Source organism: Leptosomus discolor, chromosome 17 (genome assembly GCF_034619465.1).
Source record: "Leptosomus discolor isolate bLepDis1 chromosome 17, bLepDis1.hap2, whole genome shotgun sequence".
NCBI classification, from domain to species: domain Eukaryota; kingdom Metazoa; phylum Chordata; class Aves; order Leptosomiformes; family Leptosomidae; genus Leptosomus; species Leptosomus discolor.
Window position 1 is genome coordinate 4,331,769 of NC_141407.1, and position 27,491 is coordinate 4,359,259.

The 27,491-nt window shown below is 44.3% G+C and overlaps 1 protein-coding gene across 2 annotated transcripts in view; it reads left to right on the plus strand.

Moving 5' to 3' along the window:
- The first annotated feature begins 464 nt into the window (after window positions 1-464).
- The window catches only part of TRPC4AP (transient receptor potential cation channel subfamily C member 4 associated protein), a 36,932-nt gene continuing 9,905 nt past the window's right edge, over window positions 465-27,491 (plus strand). The window contains exons 1-10 of one of the 2 annotated variants that reach the window (XM_086474978.1): window positions 465-605; window positions 10,320-10,448; window positions 10,705-10,821; window positions 13,793-13,850; window positions 14,992-15,047; window positions 16,653-16,781; window positions 17,949-18,150; window positions 20,129-20,317; window positions 21,944-22,086; window positions 26,697-26,828. In XM_086474978.1, coding sequence (XP_086331104.1) covers window positions 465-605; window positions 10,320-10,448; window positions 10,705-10,821; window positions 13,793-13,850; window positions 14,992-15,047; window positions 16,653-16,781; window positions 17,949-18,150; window positions 20,129-20,317; window positions 21,944-22,086; window positions 26,697-26,828 — 1,296 coding nt within the window. Of the gene's footprint in view, window positions 606-10,319; window positions 10,449-10,704; window positions 12,739-13,792; window positions 13,851-14,991; window positions 15,048-16,652; window positions 16,782-17,948; window positions 18,151-20,128; window positions 20,318-21,943; window positions 22,087-26,696; window positions 26,829-27,491 lie in introns of those variants that run through there. The other variant, XM_086474979.1, reaches the window with a different exon arrangement.

Sequence of the window (27,491 nt, forward strand, 5' to 3'; positions counted from 1 at the left end):
AAGCGTGAGTTAACAACCGTTACAGAAGCGATAGGAAAGCACGTGTGGGCATTTCAATGGAAATAAACCGCGGCGCGGAGGTGAGGCAGCTCCAGGCAGGGCCCTGCCGCCTCGGCAGCCCCCGGAGCGATCAACGGGAGGACGCCCGGGGCGGGGGAAGGGCCGGCGAGTACCTGGCCGTGGCGTTCGCCCTCCCGCCCCGCAGCCACCGCCACCCGCCGCGCGGGGGCGCCCCACGGCCCCGCCACCGCTCCGGCCCGCCCCTTCCCGGGATGCCCTGCGGCGGCCCTGCGCATGCGCGCCACCCTCCCCAGCAGGACTACATTTCCCAGCGGGCCGTCGGGGGCGCGGTGCGCGCGGGGCCCGGGCGGGGGCGCTGCGGAGCGCCCCGCGCGCCGCTCCGTACAAAGCGGCGGGGGGAGGAGGCGCTTCCTGTTTGTCTCCGTCCGAGCCGAGGAGCGGCCATGGCGGCGGCGGCGGCGGCGGCGGGGGGCCCCGGGCCCGGCGGGGGGGGGCGGCGCGGAGCCCGCGCGGTGGCCACCAACATCCTGGCACAGCTCCGGCACGGGCAGCTCAGCGGCTGCGGCCTGACGCGGGGGGCGCAGGTACGGGGTGGGGGGGCGGCCCCGTGGCGGGGGGAGGCCGCTCCGGCGGCGGTTTGAGCGGGGGTGGGGGTGGGCCGGAGCTCGGCGGGGGCTTACTGGGCTGGGGAGGTCCCGTGGGGGCGGGCAGTGCTCTGAGCTGGGGCTCTGGCGGTGGGCCGGGGCGGGCTGGCGGAGGCCTGCCGCCCCTCTGCCCCGAGCCCACCTCCCGCCCGCCGCCGGCCTCGGGCAGGGCTTGCAAGTCCGCCTCGGAGACCGTCCCACGAGGCCGCGCTCCGTCGAGGGTTGGGAGCGGGGGTTTGTCGGCTTTCGCGGCCCCTCGGCGGGGCTGAGTACTGGCTCGGGGCTGTCAGGCCTCTCCCGGAGCTCCGAGGCCGGGGCGAGCCCGGCTGGCCTAGCGGGGCCTGCCGCCAGGTCTGCTTGGAGGCAGCATCTGGCCAAGTGGCCTCTCTCCGCCCGGACTCGAGCGCTCTCTGGGGCTCCCCGTCCTCCTCTGCCAGCCCGGCTTTGGGCCTGGTGCTGGAGGGGCGGCCCTGCAGGCCCACGCGGTGGGGAAGAAGGATGCCTCTGTGCCTTCGTGCTCCTTCTCCCTCATTCCCATCCTCGGTCTCCCTGTAGAAAGTCTGTAGAGCAGGACAAGCATTTGCCATGCTGTAAGAGAGCCGTCCTCCTCTGGTGCTTTAGTTGGTGATAGAGCTTGTGCCTTTCTCCTGCAAAAAAAGGAAGCTCTGCTTGGAACCATAACAATGCAGCCTCAAAATTTAGGTGTATTTGATGGATAAAGGCAACCTCGTGGTATTAGGGCTCAGGAGACCTTCTAGCTCTGAAATGGGGTAGGCTTTATGCTGGTGGTTTTCCATGAAACTATTCCAGGTCTATTTCAGATTTGTCATCGTTTCCCAGTTGATGATGCTGGGAAATACTGAGAAATGAAATCGACTCATTGACCTAGGCTTGTGCCTATCGTGTGCTTATGCTGGCTTTTTTAGGAAGCTAAATAGATAATGAACTATTCATTTCTTTTTATGAAGAATAACTGGCATTTATTTTACAGATTAAATTCAAAATGGTGCAAAGACTTGGAAACTGAAGCATAGGAAAAGAACTTGCATTCAGGTGGTGATTTATGGAGCTAAAGTATCTTAAAAGAGTTGAAATGGAATAAAAAAAAAAGGATTTCTCTAAGTGGTTTTCACTAGTGCAAACAACAGTATTTTCCTTGACTAGCAAGGATTCTGAGCAATTACTTGTTCATCATAAATGTCCATGCCTCGTTCTGTAGCTGAGATATGTGAAAGAGCAGGAGGTGATTTTTAACAGCTCATTTGTCCTTACAGTACTGCTTGCTCAGATACTCTCATGGTTAGTATTTAAGAAAAGGGAAATCCATTTGCATGAATTTAAACCTGATACTGTCTCTTTTGAAGGAAGTTGTTTCTGTGGGGTGGCTTTAGGAGTGTATTTCATAGGCCTGTGGACAAAGTGATGCGTTGTCTCACCAACTTGTATGTCCACCCCCATGCTCTGCCTTGCTCGCTCCCCCATGGCCATCGCGATTTCGGTCAGATAAACCCGTAACAACGTCGTGCACCAGCGTGGTCTGTTGGGATGGTACCTCCACTCTGGGCTTTGGTTTGCTTGAGAAATGCAGTAGTACTGTGTTTTAATTTGGGGCTTTTGCGAATTGTTGGAAGTAACTGCTGAAATAGATGGCCAGGCTTTTACAGTAATCAAGGAAACTTCTGCTAGTTATATCCTCCTTCTCGTAATGCCCAAGTTTGAGGTGTTGCTGGGGCTTTTTTTGTTTCTTTTGTTCTGCTTTATAAATTTCAGTATCACTGTGCTGCCCTGAAAGACTTAAAGCTTGGATGCCTAGGGCTCCCAGTGCTTCATAAATGCTGGAGGAATACATTTTTAAATCACTTGGACCAAGTAGGAAAAAAACCAGCTTCCTGAATGATTTTGAACTTTTAAAATTGTGTCTCTGTACTTTTACCTTAAAGCAGTTTTTTGTTTGTAGACGATCTAAAAATAAAACACTTTGATGTGACTTTTGAAGAAGTGTGAGGCAGTTTGGGTGCTTTTCTTCTTTAAGTTTTATTTTTTATCAAAATGTGCACAGATTTCCTGCAGTTGACTCCTCAGTTGCAGTGTGGTAACCCTTGCTTAAGTTTTTCCAACTCATTAGCTCCTGAAAAGCCTGAGAGCAGATCAGGTTTCCAAGCTGCTGTGTTGGGCTTCAGGAGAACAAGTTGAGAGAATGTCCTTTGAGCTTGCTCTTCCCGTTCCTTGCAAGGAGGTTTTGGGTCATATGCCGCATGGACTGCACCACTGGTGTTCCGTGAGGAAGAGAAACCCTGGTCAAGGTCTTAATTCAGAGAGATTGGGAAACACCGTTCCTTGCTGTGGCGCCTGCATGAGTGGTGTTCTTCCGCAATGCTGTCGCTGTATTTCAGCATCTGATCTCCAGGAGACAATGAGTACCCTTCTGTGGGCATTTATTCTTAAACCAAGCTTTGTGTACTATTTTTAGGTGATCTGAAGATCCATTTTTGCATGAGGAAAGCAGGGGCTTATCTTTGAGTTGGTAAGGATAGTTGTTGACAGGCCTATGTTGGAAAGTTGATCAGTCTGATCTTACAGGGACGTGTAAGTATTTTTGTCAGCAACAGCCACCTGAGTATCTGGCAGTTTTGAGACCAGCTAAGGCTCTGAAATCTGGAGCCTTGTGTGTTCTCACTACTCGCCTAGCAGGAGCCATGGCTTTCTTGCCAGTTGGTATCTTTGCTTTATTATTAATAGGAAGTAGTGTGATGGATAAAGCAGATTTCAGTAGATATTGCCATTATCTCTCCATATATCCATTTTGGCCATATTGCTAGCATCAGCTGCTGCCCTGGATGCAAGCCTCAGTCGTTGCTATCAGATTGCATAACCTTGTATTGAGGTTTGCCCTAGCACGGGGCGCAGAGCGAGTGAAAGGGGCTTTTCAGATACGGGTGAACCAGCAGCAGACCAACTTTCCAGCAGTGACACGCATTTTCTAATAAGGAAAAATATTGCTTGTGAACTGGCTGGTCTGCAGTCCCTCTCCTGTCACGGCTGGGCTGTGTGCACACAGCGCTGTAAATAAGACCTGACGGGGTTTATGCTGCGGTTCCTTGAAGGCAAAGGAATATTTTAGCTCAGCTGATCAAGCTCGGATCCCCTTAGCAAGCAGGCACACACTTCATCTGCTGCAAGCCAGCTGTGGAAAGCCTGTCTATAACATGAAACCAGAAGGTGTTTAGGTACAGCTGTGGGAATCCCTGTAGACAGAGCAGTGCAATAATGGACTAACCAGGGATTTGTTGGCAAACTAGGGCGCTTTTGGTGCGGCCCCAGGAGCAGGTCGTCAGCACTGGTCTCGTTCTCACAGGATTGCCAAGGCTTAGCTGAAACAATCAGAATGGAAAAAGAGAGCCCATTTTTCCAGCTGTATTTCATGATCTGCTATCCCTAGGAATAGATGTTTCCCTCAGGAGGATAGTCCGTAGCCACTCTGGAAAAAAAAATCTCTCTGTGGAAGGAAAACATTTTCTGCCTCGGACATCCAGTTTTCCAGCTCCTGCCATTACAGTTTACCAGTAGTGTGTAGTAGTTTTGGTCTCTAATTAGTTTTGTTTCCTCCTTACACCACCACCGACAAAAAACCAGTCACGTGAATATAATCCACTTTAGTAGCTCTAATTGTAAGGGTCTTAGCAGGCTTATGCCTCTTCAGTAGAGGGCAGCTAGTGAGTATTGGAAAGCCTGGACGTGCTTTTTACGTAACAAGGACCAGAGCTTTGTCGTACGCTAGAAACGCTCCAAAGTGGCAGTGTTGGACTTCAGTAGTCTTATTTTGTGTGGCTGAAGATGAGCGGGAAGAAAACTGTTGTGGAGGTGATATTCCTTACCCCTCTGTGTTTTCCTAGCTGTCCCTACGGGTTTTGCTTTCTTTCGAGATGAGTTGAAGGAGCCAGTTCCAAGGAAACAGTAATCACTGAGAAGTTAATATAATTTTACATATTAGTTGATTTATTTTTCTCCGAGAGTAAGATCATCAAAACAAACATGAGTAGCTATTGTTACTAAGTGATAGGTTCTGTAGTGGTTTTGAAGAGCTGCTGGTGTTGAAGATCAGAGTTGGAGTCTGCTCTCGGAAACACGGTGGAATTTTGAGATGCGCAAGACTTGTTCTTTGTCTTGGTAGACCAGCTCTTCTTCCAGTGATGGTGGGAAGAGCAGTAGTTTGGGAGTTGTGGGGATGGTTAGACCTGGCTAGAAGCTATGACAGGTTTTATCATAGGACACCGTGTCCCTCAGTTCACGCCTGGCTTTTGGGTTGTCAGGAGAAAGGATGGTGGGCTCCATCCAAGGTTGTGGAGGATGGAGACACAGTAGTTATGGGAAACTTGGTGCGCACTTCGAAGAATCTGGGAGCTGGAGAGAAATAGGTGCTCTTACATGGACTTCTCCCAGATTAATATCACTACTGGAGTTTCTTTTTGTGAATAAAACTCTGTGGTCTTTGACATGTTCTTGATCAGTTACATGCGAAAGACCCAGCTGAGGACTGGCCGCGGTGTTTGCTGCCCCGCAGCTGCAGGGTAGCAGTTCACAGCTTCCCACAATCCCTCTCTAGGCCAGAAGTTGTGTTTCCATAGTGTGCCATTGTGTTAAAATCAAAATTTGGGGGGTGTCATTTAAATCGGTTGTAGGGTTTTTTGTGAAAAGTTGTGTGAGGAAAGAGACGGCTTAGCCAGACTGATGCATGTTTGTTAGCAACTGAAAAGGAAAACATAGTAAAGAGCTGGGATGATGGGGCACTCCCCAAAATACTGAATAATCATTCTCCTGGCAGTCTGTCAGGGGTTACTTCCTAAGTTGTTATTGTTCAGAGGAAAAAATAAATATTTAATTGCACAAATATTAGTTTCCTGGTATTTTTAAAGGGACGGCCTAAAAGGTTTGAAGGAAAGGAACTGGAAAGGCTTTGATTTTATTAAAAATATGTAGAGACCATGTGCTTGCATTTGTTTCTTGAGATCTGTGATCTTGTGCCTCTTTCCTTTTAAATTTTCAGAACATTTGAATATTACTTCAGAAGTGGTCATGGAAAATGCTAAGAATGGAAATTCTGCTTTTTTAAAGCACTTCCAATTTACCTTAATGCATGATTGCAACAAAAAGTTGAATTAAGAAAAAATGCAACTGATGTGTCACAGCTGTAAAGTCTGTCACAGCATGAATCCCTTGGTGCTGGGCACCTGAGTCACTATTACTTGCTTTTTGAAAGATCACAGAAAACACCCTCCTGTACTTGAGTGTTCAGCAAGACAGTGAAATGTTTGAAGGATAAAATGTGAAACAGAGATGCTATTTTATTAGAAAACTGTTTCCCCTGCTCTGGAAAGCAAAGGAGAGGATTAGCTTCTGGTATTTATGCTGCTGTCGTGTGTCGATGGCCCTTCAGTTTGTCAGCAGCTGTTGAGAAGACATGGAGATGTGTCACTGACCACAGCTTAGAAAAGTGGTGGAGACAAGGTTAGGAAAATCAGAGGTTTACTTTGTAGGGCAATGAAAATTGTCACAATGCGGATCACAAATGGAAAGGAAAATCCTCACTGGAAGGGGAAGGGATTTTGAAGCAATCGGAACTACAAGAGATCTCAGGCCAGTAACAAACGTTTTAGCAGTGCTCGTAATGCGGTTCTGGCCACGTGCAGGGGCACAAAGCAGCCAGGAGGGTAAGCTGCTTCTGTTGGAGAGGCTGTGCCTGGAGGATAGCAGTCATGGGTGGGAACATCAGTAGCAAATCCTATAGCAAAGTGGAGGGAGAGAAAGGAAAGGGGAACTCAACTGATCAAGGGATGGATTTAGCTAAATATTAACATATGACTTCATATAACCTGATGAAGATTTAGCTATTGTTCATAATTATTTATTGACCGTTATGGTAATGGAAGCTGGAGCCTTTTAAAAGGATTTATAACACAGGAGGATTAGAAAGAAATGTAAAAGAAATATTTAGATTTGTGTGTAGCGTCTTTGTTCAGCCCTTTGTGTGTACTTTCAAGAAAAAATATGCAGAAAAGTTATTTAAACTCTGTCGTAGGAAAGTATTGCTGTGGTGGTTATCAGTCTTTGGAGTAATCTCCTGGGATGTCCTGGGCTCCAGTCCTAGAAAACCACTCGGTGTACTCTGCCTTGCAGTCATGGGTGGGCTTGGTGACGCGTTTTTAACTCTGTGCTCAAATCCTCTCGAAAGGCTTTGATCGCCTTTCCAGCCTAACCACACTGCCGCGGCTTCACAGCCCTGCTGGAGAGGGGAGATGGGTGGTGCTGCTCAGGTACCTGATCACCTCGCTGGTTCGGTAAACTGCTGCTGTAGAACTGGCTTCGTACCGGCCGCTTTGGGCGGTGGCGTGGTTGGGAGCTCTGGGCTTGGGCTGGAGCTGGTGCGTGCCGACGTGTTGCAGTGGCCTCCCGGAACAGAACCACCTCTGGGGAGCCGTAACGTCCCGTCCCCTGGGCTCCTCTGCTCGTGATTCAAACCCTGGATGTGTTATGGCAGACTTCTGAGCAACGACTGTGTGGAGTCTTGGTGTTTGTGCCAGTTGGGTTTACTGCACCTGGGTGGTAGGGAGGGTTTGACGCTGGTTCCTTTGTTTTCCCTGTAATTGGTACTTTGTCATCTTCTGGTGCATGTAAGGCGTGACCATTCATAACCCCAGCCACCGTGGTTAGGTAGGCCCTTTCTTTTAATTGTTGCCACTTCCAGCTGGGCTTCTGCAACCTCCCCTTCGTGCTAAGTACTATCTAACTTCTCAAGCTTTGTATACAAGATTTCAGGTATTTTATCCAGGGCTAGTCAGTGAATGAAGAATTCATTCAGGGATTCCTGAGAAATCAGTGTTGGATTGCACTTATACTGCTTGGATGAGACCAAAAAATTGTAGAGAGAGAATGGGGCCCCAGAAGACCCAGTGCTAATTTCGGTGACTATTCAGTAATGTCTGCCCAAAAAGAGTAAGAAGGAAACCAACTTCTCGTAGAACTGAAAACTGTTGGCTAGTTGCTATTACAGAAATCATGAGATGCAGTTTTTAACCAAAATGGTTGTAAAGAAAGAAAGCTCCATACAGTGTAATTGAATTTTAATCCCTCCACAGAATCCAAAATCTCTGCGTTGGCAAATACCGCCCTGCCACAATGGAAATATTCAGAGCCAGGGTAGCCTCGTAAATACAGAACAGGGACCACAAGCTAGAGCTTGCAATGAGACTAAAGACATGTATTGAATCAAGAGAAAGAAAAACTTTTTTTTTGAAAGCCGTTGAAAGAAGATGAGAGCAAGGAAACATTTGCTTCATTTCGTTCAGAATTTTGATTCTGAAAGTTTTCTGCAGGTCAGCACAAGTGACTGCCTCTCAAAGTCTGGGACGGGGAGAAAAAGACCTACTAGTACAGAAATGAGAGTGGGGATGGATCCTGCCCCAAACCAAGAAGCATGCAGGCAATTAACAAATGTGGTATTGAGCCCAGGATAAGGTTTTAACATCAATTAAGGACTTTTGGCATTTTTTGAGAGCACTTGGATGCTGAATTCTGCCCTGTGCTGCTGGAAGCTGAGATTGCAGCCAATGCACGTCATCTTTGCCTGTGGTATCTTCCACATCAACTGAAGCCGGAGAGTTGGCTCCTTTCCCTGGCATTTTGCTGCATGTTCTTTGCGCTTTACCTAGCAATTAATCCAGTTCCTCCTACGACTCATGGGGTTGTGTGCTCTTCCCGCACCTGAGATGGAGTGGTGGTAGAGCGCCTCTTGCTCTCTCTGTGCTGGGTATTACAAGGAGAAATGGAAGTTTATGACTTAAAAGGAGCTGACCTGTTACTCACAGTCCAAACAATGAGGAGCCATTTTGACTTTCTGGTTTTGTCCTGCCATTTCTTGTGCCTCCTCAGAAGGAACTCTGTGTTGTTCTCCAGCAGTGCTGGTTGATTACTCTTACTCAGAAATCAGAAAGCAGGGCGAAGTTAAAATACAGAGGAGGTTTTATGTCCCAGGTTTGCTCATGCTGCTTCAGCCCCTGTAGCAAGAAACCATGATATTTCAAGAGCCTTGAATTTGTTACATCCGAATTTGGGTATTTCAGCAGGAAAAGAACCCTGAGTATCTGGGAAGCTTGGAAGGGTGAGGACCTGCAGCAGCTCACATTGCCAGTCTGAGTTTTCATGTGCTTGCATCTGTTTTCTGGTCTTCCTGTATGCTGTCTAACAAGCAGAGAAAAGAGTTAAATTCTCAGTCAGAAGTTGAATTGAATGGTCCTTTGGAATTGTACACTGAGGTATATCTGAGAAGGATGTCTTGGCTGAAACAATAAGAAGCAAAATTTCCTGGCTGTTAACTATTAACAATGAACGTTTTAAGCAGGCTGGAGGGAAACAATGCAAGTTAACCGCAGAAGGGTTGGGGGAGAAACTTATGCTGAATGTGCAGCTTAGAGGTTTTTGGCCTAGGAGTAAGAGAAAATCCACAGCCGTCGCATTGAGATGCAGTCTTGCTGACCTGAGGACTGGCGTTTTCTTTATTTGGTGTTGTATTTGGAGGGCATGTAAAAATTCTGTAAAACCAGCCAGAAATCCTGCTAGCTCTAATTATTGCTGTCTACCTTACCTTTCTGTCCCAGGGTAAGTGCCTATATTGGTGTTGGTCTAGGTAACTCTGAAGTATCATTAAGGAAGGGAGTTAAATTTAGGTCCGCATTGACAGGGTGGTGAATTAATGAAGAGCTCCTCCTTTACAGCATCTGCTGGCAGTAACCTGGAAATGTTCAGCCTTCAAAATATCTTCTGTGGATTCCAAGCAGAATATTGTGCTGCTAACCAGTCTTGTGCTGCTGCTACTTTTTTTTTTAAGTGTAAAATATAGTGGTGAATATTGAGAATTTTATCATATATATTTTGTGGAGAAGGAGGAAGATTGCAGAAAGTTTGCACAAATGTAGTAGCAAATGCTGAGGTGTTCTCTTTTGGGGTTGCAGGCTGCTTCCCAGAGGATAATGCCAGTGTTGTTCTACCGACTTAGTTGTTGGTCTCCACTTTATAACCAGCCCGAGACTACAGAGGAAATTTTCACTGTATCTTTGATACATTCTTCTGGAGCCTGCTTGTAAATCGTAGTGCTTTGGTCATAGCGATGACCAGTAATGGCTTCAGGGACTTGGCTGAGGAAATGCTCAGTAATAGCTGAATGTAACGAGTAATGAAGCCTTTCCATCTTCAGTGTTCTGTCTTCTTTAGACTAGTGTAATTTTTGATAGGGTCAAGGGCACCCATTTCCTTATTCAGTGACCTGTCAGTTGGAGTTCTGGAATTATTTAGAGACTAATGTGTTCCCATTTTAAATATGTGATCAGTATCAAAATACAGATGAGAGTAAGTATACACCAAATGATAACATCTGCTTTAAGCCCTGTCCTGCTTAAGGTACTTTGACCATCTGTAAAATTCTGCAGCTACCAGTCCTGGATAAATTGCTGTGTGGAAAGAGGTACTGGATTTTGTAACGGTACTCTCCACAGTAAACTCTTTTCCTGTGGTGCTCTGCTGCTGTTAGACTGGGGAGGTGATAAGGTTGTTTTCCTGGTTACGAAGCATTGGGCACACGGTAATTATATTCTTCCTTCGCAGATCACAGAGGCCTTGTTAAAGGAAAGGGATAAACAAGCAAAATGGAATGGAATTCCCTTACTGTTGCAAAAGCTGTATGAACAGAGCCACCCAAACAGTGATTTCTCCCAGTGCCAAAGCATCTTAAAGGTACTGTCTACACCGTTCTTCCTGAAAGCTGGGGGTTATTTTGTGGTTGCTTGCTTTAAAGTCTACTGTGATCATATTCTAACTGATTTTTGAAACTGTTTGCATGATAGTATCTGTGAATTGGCTGGTAGATAAGAGCTGGGAATGCATGTAATTGATTAGTCAGTAGATCACACAGATAGTCAGAGACGATTCTGTTTATACTGAGAAGTTTTCTTTTTGAACCATTTGTTGGGTTTTTTTCTACTGCATGCAGGAAATTTCTCCACTTCTTTCAATGGAAGCCATGGCATTTGTTACAGAAGATAGAAAAGCTGCTCAAGAGTCCACTTTCCCAAATACATACACATTTGACTTATTTGGAGGAGTCGATGTAAGTGTGTTTTTTCAACACTATCGAAAGATTTCTGCACAGTAGTCATACCACTGAGAAATCTCTGAATGAGGTCTGAGCGCTTTGAAGCTTCTAAATGCAAACTACAGAATTTCTTTACGAATTTGATGTTAAGCATTAGAATTGTGCCTGTTTCTGTTAATCAAAATGTGAAAGCGGTGTGTTTTCCGAGGTATTACATCATCGAAATTGAGGTGCTACTTCTTATATGAAGACCTGGCTGTTTCTTCAGGCACTCTGTTTTAACTTAAAAAAGATAGAACCTCTAGATTCTCAATGAAAACAGTTTCAAATGATTTCTAGTTGTGAGATTAATACTGCAGTTGATACTGGAGCACCAAGAATTCCACTTACCACTGAAGGATGATGTGTGGTGGGTTTTTGAGCACACTCGGTCACTCTTTTAGCCAGGCTGGCTGTGTTTATTGCTGGCGTGCAATGGGGACTGCTTCATCTCTGGAAATGTTTTTAAACAGAACTGCAAGGTTTCTGCAGACATTCTGGCAAATTATCTTTTTGTTTATTTGTTTTGATTCTACATTACACAAAGTTTGCTCAGTTTTTTGGTGACATACTCCGGGATCTTAGCTTTCATTAGAAATGTATGATTTGTATTTTCCAGTGAACTAATTGACACTTTCTTGCCTTTTTTTTTTTTTTGGTCTAACTGAACAGTGTCTTTGCTACTTCTCTCTTGTTACATGCCTTTACTTAAGTAAAACTTGTATTTAGGTTATGTTGTTTTGAAATTAGTACTGGTTTAGTTGCTGGTATGCTGTCAACTGAGGACAAAAGTCTTCAGCTACCCAAGCAATTTAGAACATTGTATGAAAATGTCCTAAATTTCCCTTGTTTTTGAAGGGAAATAGTGATACTTCCTGTAGAAGTGCTTTTGACATAAGAATGCACAAAACAAGTGTGTGTGGTGGGGGGGTGGTGTTTGGTAGGTTTTTGTTGGTTGTTTTTTTTTTTGTTTGTTTGTTTTTTCTTGGGCTGAAGGTGGTAGATACCAGATACACTGTAATTCCTTGGTACTATGGCCAGAGATTTGGCTGATACAAGTGGGTTCAATGTGGTTAAAGGCAGAGGTAGAAGCCAGTGCTATGTGTTTTCGAAAATCTACTCTAGGACTTGAAAGGGAAGTAGTCTAATTTGCTGGTTCTGTGTATGCCATATGCTGATTCTGTGTTGCAGTATTTGAACTGTGAACCATGAGTAACTTTGAAGGACAGGAAATGTTCAGTGTACTCTGTATGCTATAATGTGTGCTAGTGCATTCCTTAAAATATTTTTGGATTCTGACAGCCTTTACATCAAGGAAGAACAAAAGCACAATTTGTGTCTCCTCCCTTTCTATGAATACATGTAAAATATTACCTGAGAGTACAAACACATGAACTGATACATGAGCCTATGGACTTCGGACCGGAATGCAACCCCATTCCAAGAAATAAGATCTCATAACTCCCTTTCTGCTCCTCTGCCTCTGGTGAGGCACTCTCCTACCTATTCTCTTTCTGCCATTGGACTCTTGTGCTTCTTGCTGCATACTGTTGCAGTTTCAGTAGGATGGCTGAAGAAAGCCCTCTCCAAGGAGTGTCTCACACCACTGCAGTCCAGTCCCTGGAGTGTATGTGAGGAGCATACCAGTTCTGCAAGAATAAGGTGATAAATATATGGTGGGTTATAGTACTGACCAGGAAAAATAAATACGAGCTGAAAAGGTGCACTCTGTGGCAAGGCAGGAGCGAGCATGGCTGCAGCCACCCTTAAAAGCCAGCCTTGTTGCAGTAGACGTTCTTTCCCAGGAGGAGATCAGGCAGCCTGCATCCCAGGTGCACAGGGATATCTTTGGATGCTTACCAAGCCTTGAGGTGTGCATTCTTCTCCTAAAATGTAAGCCATTAATAAGAGCACTTCATTACTGCTGCAGTCATTTTTCTCTACCCTAGTGATGTGCAGCCTCTATTACAGATACTGCTGGAAAATATATATTCCTCTTTAAAGTTGCCTATTTATTTATTTGTCAGTGCTTAGAATGTGGGCAGTGCCTCCAGTGCTGTCAGATGTTTTCCTCTGTGTCTGGGTAGGTAGTGTGTTAAAAGAAGGTTAAAGTTAAGTTGGGACAAATAGACAGAGCAAGTTGTAAGTATATTGTCAGCTGGCATGACTTGACTGGGTGATGCCTACATTGCTCTTAACAATTATAAACTGAATTTTAAAACTAGGGGCTTCTTGCAGTACTTCTTGCAGAAGTCATCAGTTCTTTCTAGTGGCTAACTCATTTTTAAATAAACTGCTATTTTCTAAAATGTTTTTAAATAAACCAGTGATATAGGCTAGAACAACGAAAGATCAGTTCTACATCCATCAGAGCCATAGTCTTAGTCTGACTTTTATGTTCCTTAAATAGAAATGAGACCACACTTCCCATATCTGTAAGTGTATTTGTAAGTACAGGTACAAGGTGCATGTACACGAGCAGTGGCTTGCTCTTTCTTGGTGAGATGAAAATCTGGAGCAACTAAGTTCTGTGATGTCTGGACCTGAAATGTATTTCAAAGCCCAGCGAGATTTAGGGATCCCAAGCCTTTGCAAAGTTTGCATCCCTTTGCAGTTTATTGGTAAAGATTCATTATTTTGGGAGATGTGTGATAGCCATTCTTGATGTAATCTGGGTGCATGTGAAACTACATTCTTTGCAGACTCGAATTCTTTAAAACTTGCCAGTGGGAAATTGTTTATACAACTGTTATTATTTCTTCAGGGTAAATACAGCTATTTTTTGTCAATTTAATTTTGGCACCAGTGGGGTTTTGATTGTAGAGCTTCCATTATTTGCCTCTGACTTCAGCAGAGACAGGACTAAGTTTGGATTTGTCACTGACAAACTAATTGGTTATTTGTATCTTGGTGATTATTCCCTTAATTCTTTATCTTCTTGTTACAGCTTTTAGTAGAAATTCTCATGAGACCAACTCTTATTACGCAGAAAAAGAAACAGAAAAGTAAGTGAATAGGTGTTTTATCTTTTTTTTTACACTCTTGTCTTGTATCCTTATTCAGACAGAAATTACTCTATTTTTCTGTTACTGTCTTTCCGTACCAGCAATTTCCTGTTCCTAAATGAATCATTGGTTTCTTTGTTCCCTGCAGTACTGATTCATGGTGGGATTTAGGATGGGCACCTGTTGCAAAGCACAGCTCAGGAGTATTCACGCGCTCAGCATAACATACTTCTCTCGGTGCAGTAAATCTGCAATCACTGGGAACTCTTATTGTTACTGTGGCTATAGCTACAGTTAACAATTATTAATAATAAGCCACAAAACATTGTTTATGTAGTAGGAGTTACCGAGATGGTGAGAGGATGAAAAGCACGCAGTTTTCCTGCCCTAGTCACAGTGACTACTAATTTCCAAAATGCTCTAAGGAGAACTTGCCAATGGGGTGCAGCAGCTTCAGCACAACTTTCCTGCTGGAGCAGCTTTGGTTTAATGTTTTCATTTCTCCTGCCTGTGATTCTGCTGGTTCCCTGAACCCTTCTGAGGAAAGGAAATGTCATGGTGCGCTCCATGCCCATCAGCCAGGGAACTGCAAAGGTGAGGTAACTTGAACTGGAGCTCGAGGCAGCTGTTGTATGTCTGTACTGAAAACAGATCTTAAATATTAAAATGCTGGAGTAAATCAGATTGAAAGCTTTTCTGTGAATTCCTGATGCTGCGTGGAAAAAGCTGCATGCACTGTCCTTTTCTCCACCCCGTGCTTAATGATTGGAACCAATATGTGTCTCACAGTTTCTCAAATGGACAAGTTTTGAGCTGATCTGTGATTATTTTTCCTAAAATACTGTTTATGCTCCTGTCACTTTCTCGTGTGTGTGACCAAGTAGTGCACTGGACCACAAGTACATCTCTGTCTGTGGTCCTAGGCAGTGCTGATCGTAACTTTGGAAGAAAGCACGTCATCAGGTCAGGTGTAGAGTGTTTCTTCCCCTGGTTTTTAACCTCCAAGGCATTTGCACATATGATCTGAGCTGGCAGTTAGCCTGAAATTCTCACTCATTTTATAGCTATTCATGCCACTACTGTGGACATTAGTGTTCCTTGGCAACACATAGCTAGTAAATGTCTGTTTTCTCCTTTGCAGTAAGCGATGACCTCATCAAGGACTGTTTAAGCATACTGTACAACACATGTATATGTGTAAGTACAACTTCTGTGGAAAAGTGTTCTTCTGCTGATCATGTTTTACATGTGCCACTTGATAAGACAATGAACAGACCAGACTCTTACAAGCATAATTTAAACTTACCCTGAAACTTTTCATTAAAACTCCCTCAGTTAAATATAGGACCACCCTGTTTTTTGATGTGTTACTCAAATAACTTCTGTTTTCTTAGCCACATCGTCAAGTTTAAATCCTCTTGTTTGGATCTTTCTGTATCTGTGTTTCCATAGGAAAGCCATGTCAGCCTTTGTTGTATTCAAACTTAAAATTTGAAACTGGAAATGGGTGCCTGATAACCTGAGACACAGCTAGTCTTGTTCAGTGATGGTGCTGGCAAAGTGTTCTAAGTTTGATCGCAGCTCCATGTGCTGAGTATTAGTTCAGTTGATGGCAGATCAGGGCTGAGGAGGACACTGGGGTAAAGGCCGATTGAAATATCTTGCCATTAAAATTCTGAAGCTGAAAGCACTTGCCTCAGATCGTGCATGCAGGGAACATCCTCCAGATTGTGAACTTAATCACACATTTTATTATCTCATAGCCTAGGGAGCATCGTTTAACTAAAATTTGAGAAAAGGCAGGTACTGGCTTGGAGCTATTCCAAAGACATCAAGCTGATCTCGAGAGTTTGTCTTAACAGATCATGTGCTCACTACAAAGTGTCTGTGTACACAGGGGAGGGGGAAGAGAGGGAACACTTTTTTCTTGACTTGCATGATTTAATTTTTTTCAACTATAGGTACTGCAACTTTTGCAGACTGAATAGCGTAATACGCCGAGAAACAAATTTGCAATTTATAGACTAGCTGCTGGTGTAATTCACTTCAGTGTTACTGCTCCCTCTTGAATGAGGAGTGTTCAGCATCACAGAAGTGTTCTGTGTGCGATATTAACTGTTCTTAGGCTTGTATGTAAATATTCAGGAAGTATCTAAGCTAGCCTGGTTCTGTGAGCACTGGTAATGTGTCAGTCATACATAATAGACAGCTTTGCGAGCGGTAAGGACGTAGTTTTAAGTTACGTTTAATTCCAGAAAAGACTGGCTGTGCTCTCAGCAGAGATCAGAGCATGAAAGCTGTCCTTAATGAACTTGGTGATGAACCAGAGTTCATGCTTTAGCAAGACTTTTGGGTTCATCAGCGAGTTCATTAAGGCCGATGCTTGATTCTGGTTGCTCAGACTCTGCCCGGCTGAGAGCACCGCTGACAGTTCAGGAGGAATCTGAGGACTGCATTTATGTACCATAAAGTGGAGCTGGTCACGATTTGTGTGGGAAACCAGAGACAAGCCCCTCTGATGTATTTCCAGCGTCAGTGTTTACTTTTGATTCAGGCAAGTAAACAACTGCCTTGAGATGAAGCCTCTCATCCTGGAGTCTGTAGGTTTTTGGAAGCGTCATGTTCAGTTCAGACAAGGACTGGAGTTAGGTTTGGTCACCATAAGCACAGTGTTTCCTGGTTTCAGGAATAGCTGAATTGGTAACACTTCATCTGTAAAACTGTCCTGCATGTGCCTGTAACGTGAGGCTTCTCAGGGTGGGCTCTGACGCTCAATTTGTGTGTGCACTTACTGCTTTCTAGACGGAAGGAGTCACAAGGCGATTGGCAGAAAGAAATGACTTTGTGTTGTTCCTGTTTACACTGATGACAAACAAAAAGACATTCCTACAAACGGCAACGCTCATTGAAGATATCCTGGGAGTTAAAAAGGTTGGTTGCTGGTTTCTTAATTTTATTTGTAAGGCTTTCCAGGCCAGTATAGGAAAAACAACTGTTTCTTTGAAGAGCTGCTGAAGATAACCCTCTCGGCTAGCATTCTTGCTTCTTGTAGCTTATTCGAAACCTGGCTGTTTACAGTGATCATTGACTTCAGTCACATTTCGTACAGCGGCCAAATTATGCGTGTGGTATCACACTCGCGATGCTTTTGGCATAGCTTGCAGAGGATGATGGGGGGTGAGTACCTAGCAGTCAATAAAGTACAACTAGTATTTCAAATAAAGAAAATGAACCTCATATAAATTCATTTTTCATCCTTGCCTTCACATTACACTTCAGATATTTTAGTAGTCTTCCTGCCGTCTCGAAGGCTTCCCATGCTTCTCTCTTACCTTGGGGTTTGTCACCTCTCTGAGAAATTGTAGGCTGGGGGAACAGAGCACTTGGATCTTCTGCACAAACTAGGGTTTTGAGCTTGCTTGCCAGCATCGTTACAGCTTGGTGCCCTGATGTGATGCAAATACAATACTAGACGTGTAATCCTGGGAAGACCCTGAATGAAATGCATCTGTACATTTTGTGGAGAGGGTCAGGATTTTGTTACTGCTTTTTTAGTGTGAGGTTGAGAATGATGTATTTCTTGGGGTAGGAAACAAGCTTAATGTATCTGAACATAAAATGCTTTTTGCTGAAAACAGTTTTCAACATCTTTTTGATTAAAAAGATCTCGTAATGAAAAAGACTGAGAAAAATGATCCAGAAGTTGGTTCTCATCTGTGAGTTTCAAAGAAAACACAGAAATGGAAAACAAAATTGAAACTTTCTAATATCGAACTGCAATTGCTGTGTTAAATTAGGTTGTGGTGGGGGTTTTTGTTGGGTTTTTTTAATTTAAAAAAGGCCACTAAATTTTATGTAAATACTTTAAAATATGGTTACCTGTACTTTTGGAATTGATAAACTAAGTGACACCAATTGTAAATCACAGCTGTTTTCAGGCTCTTCACTTGTCACTGCCTGCTTGCTTCTCTTTTACTACTGTTGAAAGAACACCCAGATCTGCCCAGGGAAGAGCTGTAGCTGAAGCCTTCTGGCTGTGTCTGTGTTGGCTTGTTGAACATCACCTGCGACTTACTCAGTTGATGTTGCCTCCTCCAGGAAATGATACAACTGGATGATATTCCCAATCTTGCGAGCCTTGTGTCCAGTTTTGATCAGCAGCAGCTTGCAAACTTCTGCAGGATCCTTGCTGTCACAATTTCTGAACTTGACACAGGAAGTGACGACAAGCACACGCTTCTTGCCAAAAATGCCCAGCAGAAAAAAAACTTGGGTCCTTCTCGAGCTGAAATTAATCAAGGTAATTGTTACGTTGTGAACAAAGGCAGAAGAATCAACAGTGTGTAGTTGCCCTCTTCTCAATGTCACATCTGTAGTGTATGTTTCTAGAGGATACTGTAAGCATGCTGTCTTACAAAGCGTTTTTCTTTTTTCACTTTCTTAAAGCAGTTTCCTGGAAACAATCTTTTCTGTTAATGAACCTTACTTTTTAGCTTTCAGTTTTGTGTGGTGTTGGTAGTTAGATGAGTTAACTTCTGTCATTTCACCCTCTGAAGGGAGTGGCGTAAAATAATTGGGTTTTTTTTTCCTCTGTCCTTCAGTCACTTGCATGGCCTTCCCTTTAGCAACTCTCAGTAATTCTATGTCCTCCTTAAAATACGAATGCCTGAACTAAAAGTGCATGCAGTGTGGTTGCTGTCGGAGCAGTTACTTCTCCGATTTTATCTGGCATTGTCCTGAGCAGGAGATCTTTCTTTATCAACAAGGAAATTGTGTTTAATATTAATCATGTTGCCCACCGTGGCCACACCAGCCTTGGAAATCTGTGGGTCTAATCTCCACTTTAACTTCGGGCACAGTGCAGGCTTCCTTATTTTGCTGAGTACTTCTCCGATGCAAAAGTCTTGCCTGGAAGGATGAGTGTGCATTTAAGAGATTTAAATTCAAGTACCCTCAAATGTTGGATCTGCTGTTTTCAGCTCTTACTATACTGAAAAGCTTTTGGGCTCCTGAAGCAGATATTTGCACGGGCCAATGGCAAGCTAGTTTGGGAAGTGCAGAAAGGGTTTTGGAGCTGGTTCTCCCGTCTTCTAACATTGTCATCCATGAACAGCAAAGCTCCGTTTGTAACTACTGCCACCTCTACAACATCCAGGGAGAGAGGAATAGTGTAAAACAGCAGGCAGAATATGAGAAACTTTAAAGGGGGCGTATTGTCTTCTGCCCTGTGGATTGCCAGAGCTTGCTTGGAAAGAGCAACGGACAAGTATCTGTAGGTGTGGGTACAAAGTTTAGTTTAAATTGAACTGAATAAGCTTGGATCCTGCAGAGCTAAACTTAGCCAAGCGAATGTTTGACTAACCATTTTTTGTTTGCACAGTTAGAGACTGTATCTGAGATGGTAAAGCATATTCCATTTTAAAAATTTTATCAGGGAGCTTATTCTTTCAGAGATGGTACCAACGGGCAGAGTCTTGCAACAATTTCACCTAGTGTTCATGGCCGAATTCTTTGTCCTTTTCCACTCGCATCTGCAAGTGTGTAGTCAAGTGAAGACTTAGCCATGTATCCATAGTAAACAGGTCCTGTGGAAACTTCAGGACAAAATGCGGCTCCTAGCAGCTCCCCAAGCCCCCCAAGCATTTTGCAGACCAGTGACTTCTGTCCTTGGAACTGCTGTTTCTAGCAACAATTAAAACCCTCAAACTTGGGGCTGCTGTCATGTGTTCCCCATCTGGTTTGCTCCATGGTGAACTAATTCAGGAAACTAGTACTTAAAAAGCTGACAGCTTTCCGCCCAGCTGCTGAGGTGAGCTAGTTCAATTTGCTGAGAGACAAACCCCACAGGAGGTGAAATGAAGGAGGTAGCATCGCACAGAGGAAAGGGGAGGTGGAGCTGGTTTATTTCTGCCAGCTTAATTTTCAGCCAGATCAGATACTGACTCACTGTGGACTGGAAAACAGCAGGGCCAGCAAAAAGGGAATTGGCTGGAAACAAGCAGTTAGAGTAGGGTAGAACTAATTTTTTTCCAGTGTAAGTCCAACACAAACCAGTTTAACACTGAATTATGCCTACGGTATGTACACTCTCCTCCAGTCCTTAATAGGAGCGTGCACAAACTTCTTCCATCTTTGGATCTTTTTAACCAGACGGAGTTAGTTTCTGTGTATGCTTCTGTATTACTAATGTAGATGTTATGCTACCTTGTGGTAGAGAGGCTTTGGTGACTGTTGTGTTGGTGATCTTAAATCACAATAAAATTATTTTTCTTTTTCAGCTACACTTCTGAATATCCCAGGCTTCATTGAGCGATTGTGCAAACTGGCAACGCGGAAGGTGTCTGAAACAACGGGTACTTCCAGCTTCCTCCAGGAGTTGGAAGAGTGGTACACCTGGCTGGACAATGCTCTCGTACTTGATGCACTGATGAGAGTGGCGAATGAAGAGGCAGAGCAGAGCAGTACAGGTATCTGGCTTGCGTTCCTCTCGCCACCGTTAGCTTTGGTGTTTGCCGTGGGTTGCTTTTCCTTTCAGCTGGTGTTGATTCCCCTTTTCTTGCATGAAAGACCGACGTGTCAGCATTTAGGTCTGACTCCCGTTTTGTTCTCATGTAGTGCTAATTTTTTTTCATGAACTAAAGTTAGTAAAATGAAGTGGCCTGTGGCAAACTGTGCCCTTTGCACACCTGGATGAGTGTGACGCCGTACATCCTCAGCACTAATCTCCGTACATCGGAGATAAGGGACTTTATCAGCATTTTGCTCTAAAACTTAGACTGATTGCTTTAGGTCCAAATATTTTGTACCATGCAAGTGGTCCCTTCTTTAAAAAGGAAAGGTAGTTCCAGCAAGATTAAATAAGTTAATTGGAAAAAAATGATTGTTCCAGGTGAGGGTATGGCAGTGTTAATACATCCTTAGGAAGATGCTTTGAAGCCCAGTGAATGGTTTGTTTCTTCACCCTTCAATATTACAAAAATGCAATATATGTCTTATAGAACTGAAAGTACTTGGTAATGAGAATTATCCCAAAATGTCGATACCTAAATCTTTGCTTCTATGCTTCTTTGGGAAACTTTTCTTCCTGATCCAGCTTCATTAGTTTTGTAGCAATTAGTCACTAAAACTTCTGAAAATACACAAAAGATGAAATACGGGAATGCTCCAACAGCATCTCACACATACCCTTTATACACACCAACTTGGTGGAAGCTGGAGAACACTTGGTGTTTTGGAACGTAATTCACAAGGCAATTTTGCCGAGGTGGAACATGCCCAGTCACGGCTCTTGACCCACAACCTCAATTAGCAAGCAAACCTAGATGTGCTTTCCCAGGATACTGCCTCAGTCACCAGTGGCTTGGGGACTTCTGAGTCAGAGGTGGTGTCTCTGCTTTTTAGCCTTTGATGGTTTCCTTCCTTTGCCTAGTTACTGTTTCTTCACATGGGTTCAAAAACCACTCGCGCTGTGCTGTGGCAGGGCAGTTCGTCGCTGAGTTATGTGTTGGGTAAAGAGCGAACTCCCTTCTGAACTGCAACCTACAAGTTCCACTGTGTCCTTGTTTACTTTCTCTGTGTCACTTACGATTTCTGTCATGTTTTCCACTTGCAGTCATGGCGTGTTAGATCCCATTTCTGCCCTTAGCATTATAATTCTAGATATATGAAAGTGATGTAGCTGTGGCCTAAGTGCACTGGTACTAAGGTATGAAATGAAAGTAGACTAATAGTAAATGTTTCTGATAATCTCACCCCTACTTTTATTATCCTTTCTGGTGCAGTAGTCTATTAATTCATACATGTGATCCTACTTATTTTAGGTAGGTGATGCCATTTAGGTTATTATGGAGAAAATAAATAATTTTTTAAAATCTAATTTTATCTCCTCTAAACTTCCAGGGGTATTTTTTTCTCTTCTGTAGCATTTATTTTAAGTTGGTCATTTGTTGTATGTCACTATTTTTAGTTGAGAAGAGGATTCAAGCAGACATGCTGGTCTTATAACTGCAGTGTTTCAGTGTAAAAGTAATAACTGTAACAAACCCTTTCCTGTTGAAGCTGCCTCAGACTCACATCTTTGCCATCTTGTTCAGAGTCTTCGGATGAAAGTGGATTGGCCAACACCTCAACGCGAACGCAGCTTCCCCAGTCCATGAAGATCATGCACGAGATCATGTATAAGCTGGAGGTGCTGTATGTTCTCTGTGTGCTGCTCATGGGGAGACAAAGGAACCAGGTGAGCCCTTGTAAGCGGTCACGCGTGCAGAAGGTGAGGTCTCTTTAAACCAAAGTGCTCATTAATTAGGTCATGGACGCAGGAACAGGGAGGGCAAAGCTCAGGGCATAAAGCTGGGCAAATCCCATTGCTGCAGCAATGCACAAACAGGCAGCGTTTCATTGCTGACCCAGAATGAGGCACCGGCAGGGCTGACCAGCCAGGGGGGCGGGTGGTCGGTCTCTGTGTGAGGAAGTGCGTGGGTGTACCTGGATGCTGCAGGAGCTGCAGCCAAGTGTTCTTCCCCCTCCTGGTGCACTGGTGACCTGCTTAGATGGAGCCCCTTCAGGCCTTCCCCTTCTTTGGCTGCTTTCACGTTTGGAAATCCTCTTGTTTGGAAATGAGGTGTGATTTGTGAGTGGGTGATTTTTGCAGTAGGTTCTCATGTCTCAGCCAGGTGCGAGTGTGTTGTTAAACTCTCAGCTGGGAGGATGCGCTTTGGTGCTGTCTGTATTAGGCGCTGCCTAGAACCTTGTCTGTTCCTTCTGCATTTCTTGCTTTAGAAATGAACAGTAATTTGCTCCCTCCCTCACATAGGCTTATGGAGAATCAGTCACTGCAGCTTGGCCGTAGTTTGATTTAAACGGGTCACAGGCATATTGTGAAGGGAGAAGAAAAACAATCTGTTGGTGCAGTTTTGACAGGTTTCCAGCATTGGCAGTCTGCTCAGCTCAGCAGAGCAGCTTGGAATAGTGGGGGCATTCAGATGCCCTAGAGACTGGGAGGATCAAATTGTTTTGAGTTGTTGTATTAGGCAAGAGTAGCTGTGTTGGGGGGCTGTTGCTTGAGCACATTTATCTTGAGTATTTTGTTCTTTGCTAGTAACATCCCACTGTATAGGAGTCACAGATAATCGCCACAGGCAGTCTCCTAAATCAGAATCTTAATCAGATTAATAATCAGAATTTTAATTAGAAGTCCATTTGTAGTACAGTCCTGAACCTACAAATGGATACTCAGCATTAAAAAGAAATAGATTCTGTATAATAGTAACCAGAGGAAACTAGCAATTCTTGCAGAAACCACGATCACTAACATAAGCAGCTCATGCTCCTGTTGTCGTTCCTTTTAGAAGTAGTTTCTATGGTGCATAAAATAAAATTTAAAAAAAGCCCAAGACATAAGTAGAACTACCAGAACATGGATCTGCTAGGAGGACTTTTTTCCATTGTATCAAGTCAGCTAATTCATTCCTGCCTGATTTCACCACAAGAATGCCGTGTTACAGATACCGCAGAAACTACTTGCAGCTTGCACTCATCCTGCGGCTGCCTGTTGAGGGAGCTGGAGGTGCTGGCTTCCTCACCTCCCCGGGTCAGTTCTAGTCTGTTCTGTGAAATGTGACAAGGGAGAAAGTATGCCTCTGAAATAGCTAGCTTTGAAGCTGACTTTTTTTCTAATTTCCTGGGAAAACAACTCTTTATTCTTCCTCTGCTATTTCAGCCCCCATGCAAACAGGGAGACAGTCTAAGATAAAGCTGGCACGCGCTTCACTTCTCCAGGGCTGATTCAGGACTGGAATTGAATTCTTGAAAGATTTGAGTTACTTCATTCCCAAACACTTCTTGTCCAGAGCCAGCTCGTTTTGTAAAATCCTTTGAAACGTGTGATACATCCCTCATTCCTTAATCTACATAAAGTTTTCAAAGACTTGTGTGGCGGATGTGAATCCATTCCCCTTCCTGAGAGGCAGTCACATTAAGAACTGGAGCTGACCTGTTCTACATGGAAAGCTCCAATAAGCAGAGAATGGCAGTGTCTGCGGTAGCGCTCTCCCTGACCAGGATTTCAGCTGCTTGATGGTATCTCTTTTGCTATGAGGGGACGAAAGCACACAAAGAATGTGTTCAGTGTGGGGCCCCCATTACAAGACAGACACTGAGGTGCTGGAGCGTGTCCAGAGAAGGGCAACGAAGCTGGTGAAGGGTCTGGAGCACAGGTCTTATGAGGAGCGGCTGAGGGAACTGGGATGATTTAGTCTGGAGAAGAGGAGGCTGAGGGGAGACCTTATCGCTCTCTACAGCTGAAAGGAGGGTGCAGTGAGGTGGGGGTTGGTCTCTTCTCCTGAGTAACAAGAGATAGGATGAGAGGAAACGGCCTCAAGTTGCACCGGAGGAGGTTTAGATTGGATATTAGGAAAAACTTCGGTTGAGTCGCCATCCCTGGAGGTATTTAGAAGTGGTGTAGATGTGGCACTTAGGGACATGGTTTAGTGGTGGACTTGGTGGTGCTGGGTTAACAGTTGGACTTGATGATCTTAAAGGTCTTTTCCAACCTAAATGATTCTATGATTCTATCTGTGATATCTGTCTTCCAGTCTGAGCAGCCAGAGATCTTACTGGTTTTATATTGGAATAATTTTGCATGGAATTTCTGAAGGGCATCACAAACCTGCTTCAGTCCACAGCAATAATCAACATAATGGTCTGGCATTTGCTTGAAGCATGCTGCAGCTTTCTGACAAACTCAACCTGTTGCTGAATGTTTAGTCTAAATCCTTGGTTTAAACTTGACTGCTGGGTAACTTGCATAAACTGCCAACTGTGCTGGCAGTGACTTGGCTCCTGCTGCCATGTTGGGGATGATCATACCCTTGGGGATGAGTGGTGTTTCACTGCAGATCTGTGCCTTTGCTTCCTTCTCATTACGGTCACACCCTAAATTACTCTCCTTATATATTTTTCTAGGCTGTCTTGCATGTCTGTATTGTGGTGAAAGGCAATCAGCTGAGTTACTTGCTCCTACTGTAAGCAGCCAAACTGCACACAGCAGAAGCTCATAATAGTTTTAATAGTGAGAAAGCAATAGAGCGATTCATGTGAAGCTGGGCAGCAACAGGAAAAAGTCAAAGTAGTTTGAAGGATGAATATAGAGCAGGGATTGTCTTGGCATCCCCAGGATGAGTAGAGTCATAATGAGTTTTGAGTCTGGGAGAGCGTGTGATCCAAAGGCAGCGACTGTGACTCGGGAGCTTTGTTATGCAGCCGTCCATCAGGTGAGAACTGAGAGTTAAGGAAACTAAAAGTAAACTGAACACCTTTGAAATTAGGAGTGAGTCATTTGGAATAAGCAGATTATGCTCTGTGTGGAGAGGAGCAGATTCACGAGTTAAAACAAGGAGCACAGAGAGCTCCTCCTTTAGCGAGGGGCCGAGGCGCTTGCAGGCGGCTTGCACGCTTGGCTTCACCCTGTTGTGCGTGTGCCATGCTGGCCAGTGAGGGACGGCGATGACAGGGAGTGCTTTGTTGGGAGAGCTTCCTCAGAGCTCTTCTTGTGGGAGGCTCGTGACTAGATCAAAGTGTCCAGGAGCGTTTTAAAGTAAGGGAGCACCGCAGGACTCCAGGGTTTGCCATCTGTTGGGGTGGTGTGGGTGAGGTGGGAAGGAGCTGCGTGCTTCCTCAGGTGTGATAGCAACATTCACCCAGCAGCAGGATTGCATTTTCCATGTAGATGGAGAAGTTGATGGCTACAGCCAGGAGGAATGCAAAAGGCCACCAGCTATGCTGCAAACAAGAGTAAGAATGAAAACCTGTAAAATACCATCAGCTTCCAATATTTTTGATTCATTCAGGTATTTGAGGAAATAGAACAAAATGGAGTGACTGCTTGAAATACTGCTGGTTATAATTCTCATCTCGGGGATGACCTACGTTGTTGTTTAGGTGACTTGATTTTAAGAAGCGTGCCCATTACTGCTTTGGGCACTTAACTTTTACAGCGTGGTGGGCTTCCCAGTCATGCGTGGTTTTCATTTGCACCACGTCTCAAGGGATACTCCTTGTCATAGGCCTACAGCTGATGAGAGTCCCACTTGGTACTTCTCCTGTTCCTCAGCTTCCAAACTGCCTGCCTCAAAAGTATCAAAGCTTGGACTGAAAGTATTTAATAGCTGCTCATACCAAAATTATTAGCTTTTTTACATGAGTAACTCTGTAGTCTGTCAAACACATCATGTGTACTGTGTCCTAGCTTGGCAGGCAGACTGATAAATTAACCTGAGTGATTTGGCATTTTCTTCTCTTCTGAGCATTCTCTAAAGAAGCTCAGCTTCTCCTTAACCTGAAGGAGCAGCGCTTGAACCACAGTGTGGTTGTGTTGCTGCTGGACTGTGCTTTGCTCAAAGTCCTGCCTAGGTCACTCGAACAAAAACAGTATCGATAGTTTGTGTTGTCTTCGGAGGATTGCCTCAGCTCGAGCTGTGTGAGCTGGAAAGGCAAAGGATGTGCCGTGGATATCCGGCAGCAGAATATTGGCAGCTTAGTTTTGTGATACGTAGGAGTTGGGTATAGATTTGTTTTCAGTGTGCTGTAAGTGATCTCCTAATGTCCAAAGCTGCTTCCAGAGGAACAGTGAAAAGCTTTCCCAAAATGTCTGTTTTCTCTCCATGTCCACCAAACTAAGGATACACCACGGTTAGTGTGCATGTTAGCCCAAACACATGCTGTTTGACAAAATAATTCATTCTTTCTGTTGTCAGAGGATGGTGTAATTGTGCCAATCTGTTTACCAGACTACATTGCATCCCTGTTTCAGACTGCAGCAAATGAGTATATATTCCTCTTGTTTTCCAGGTTCATAAAATGATAGCAGAGTTCAAACTGATTCCTGGCCTCAATAACTTGTTTGACAAACTGATCTGGAGAAAGCATTCGGCATCAGCCCTGGTTCTGCATGGACACAATCAAAATTGTGATTGTAGCCCAGTGAGTAACTTTTTAAATTCTCAATTGGATTTTTATCCTGTCGTGTATTTCTGAGGAGTTGTACTGAGTAACTGGGTACTTGTATAATAAATGAATTGAGATGTGGTAGCATTCAGTTTTTTGGGAACTATGGCTTTCACTTAAGTCTTTATCTTTGGCTCATGCTGGCAATTTAGCAGAGGGCAATTTAGCCTCTCCTCTCTCTGCTAGTTTGGGAACTGGGTAAATTCTGTGGTCCCTGGAGGCCAAATGTAGAGGACAACCAAAACTTAAGGAAATGACAGCTAGCAGGTCTAGCAAGGAGAGGCAAAGAACACAAAATGGATGACAGCCAGGTTGGGGGGCGGGGGGGGATTGGTTTGGTTTGTTGGTATTTTGGGGGGGGGGGTTGGGGTTTCTTGTGGATTTTTGTGTTGGGGTTTTTTTTTGCAAACCTAGATCGATTTGAAATCGATCAAAACAGTGATGAGCTTTTTTGCCTTTGCAGCGAGAAGGAATTATTAACAGCTACATGCATAGGCTTGGAGGCAGTCTCCACTTGTGTTCTGTTTTGGGAAGTCTGCAGGGTGCAGTCTTCTCCATTTATGCAAGTCACTTGCTCTGCTGTCCAAATGGGTTTGATTTGGACAAGTTTTCAATTCAGCTCCTTCGTATCATCTTGGT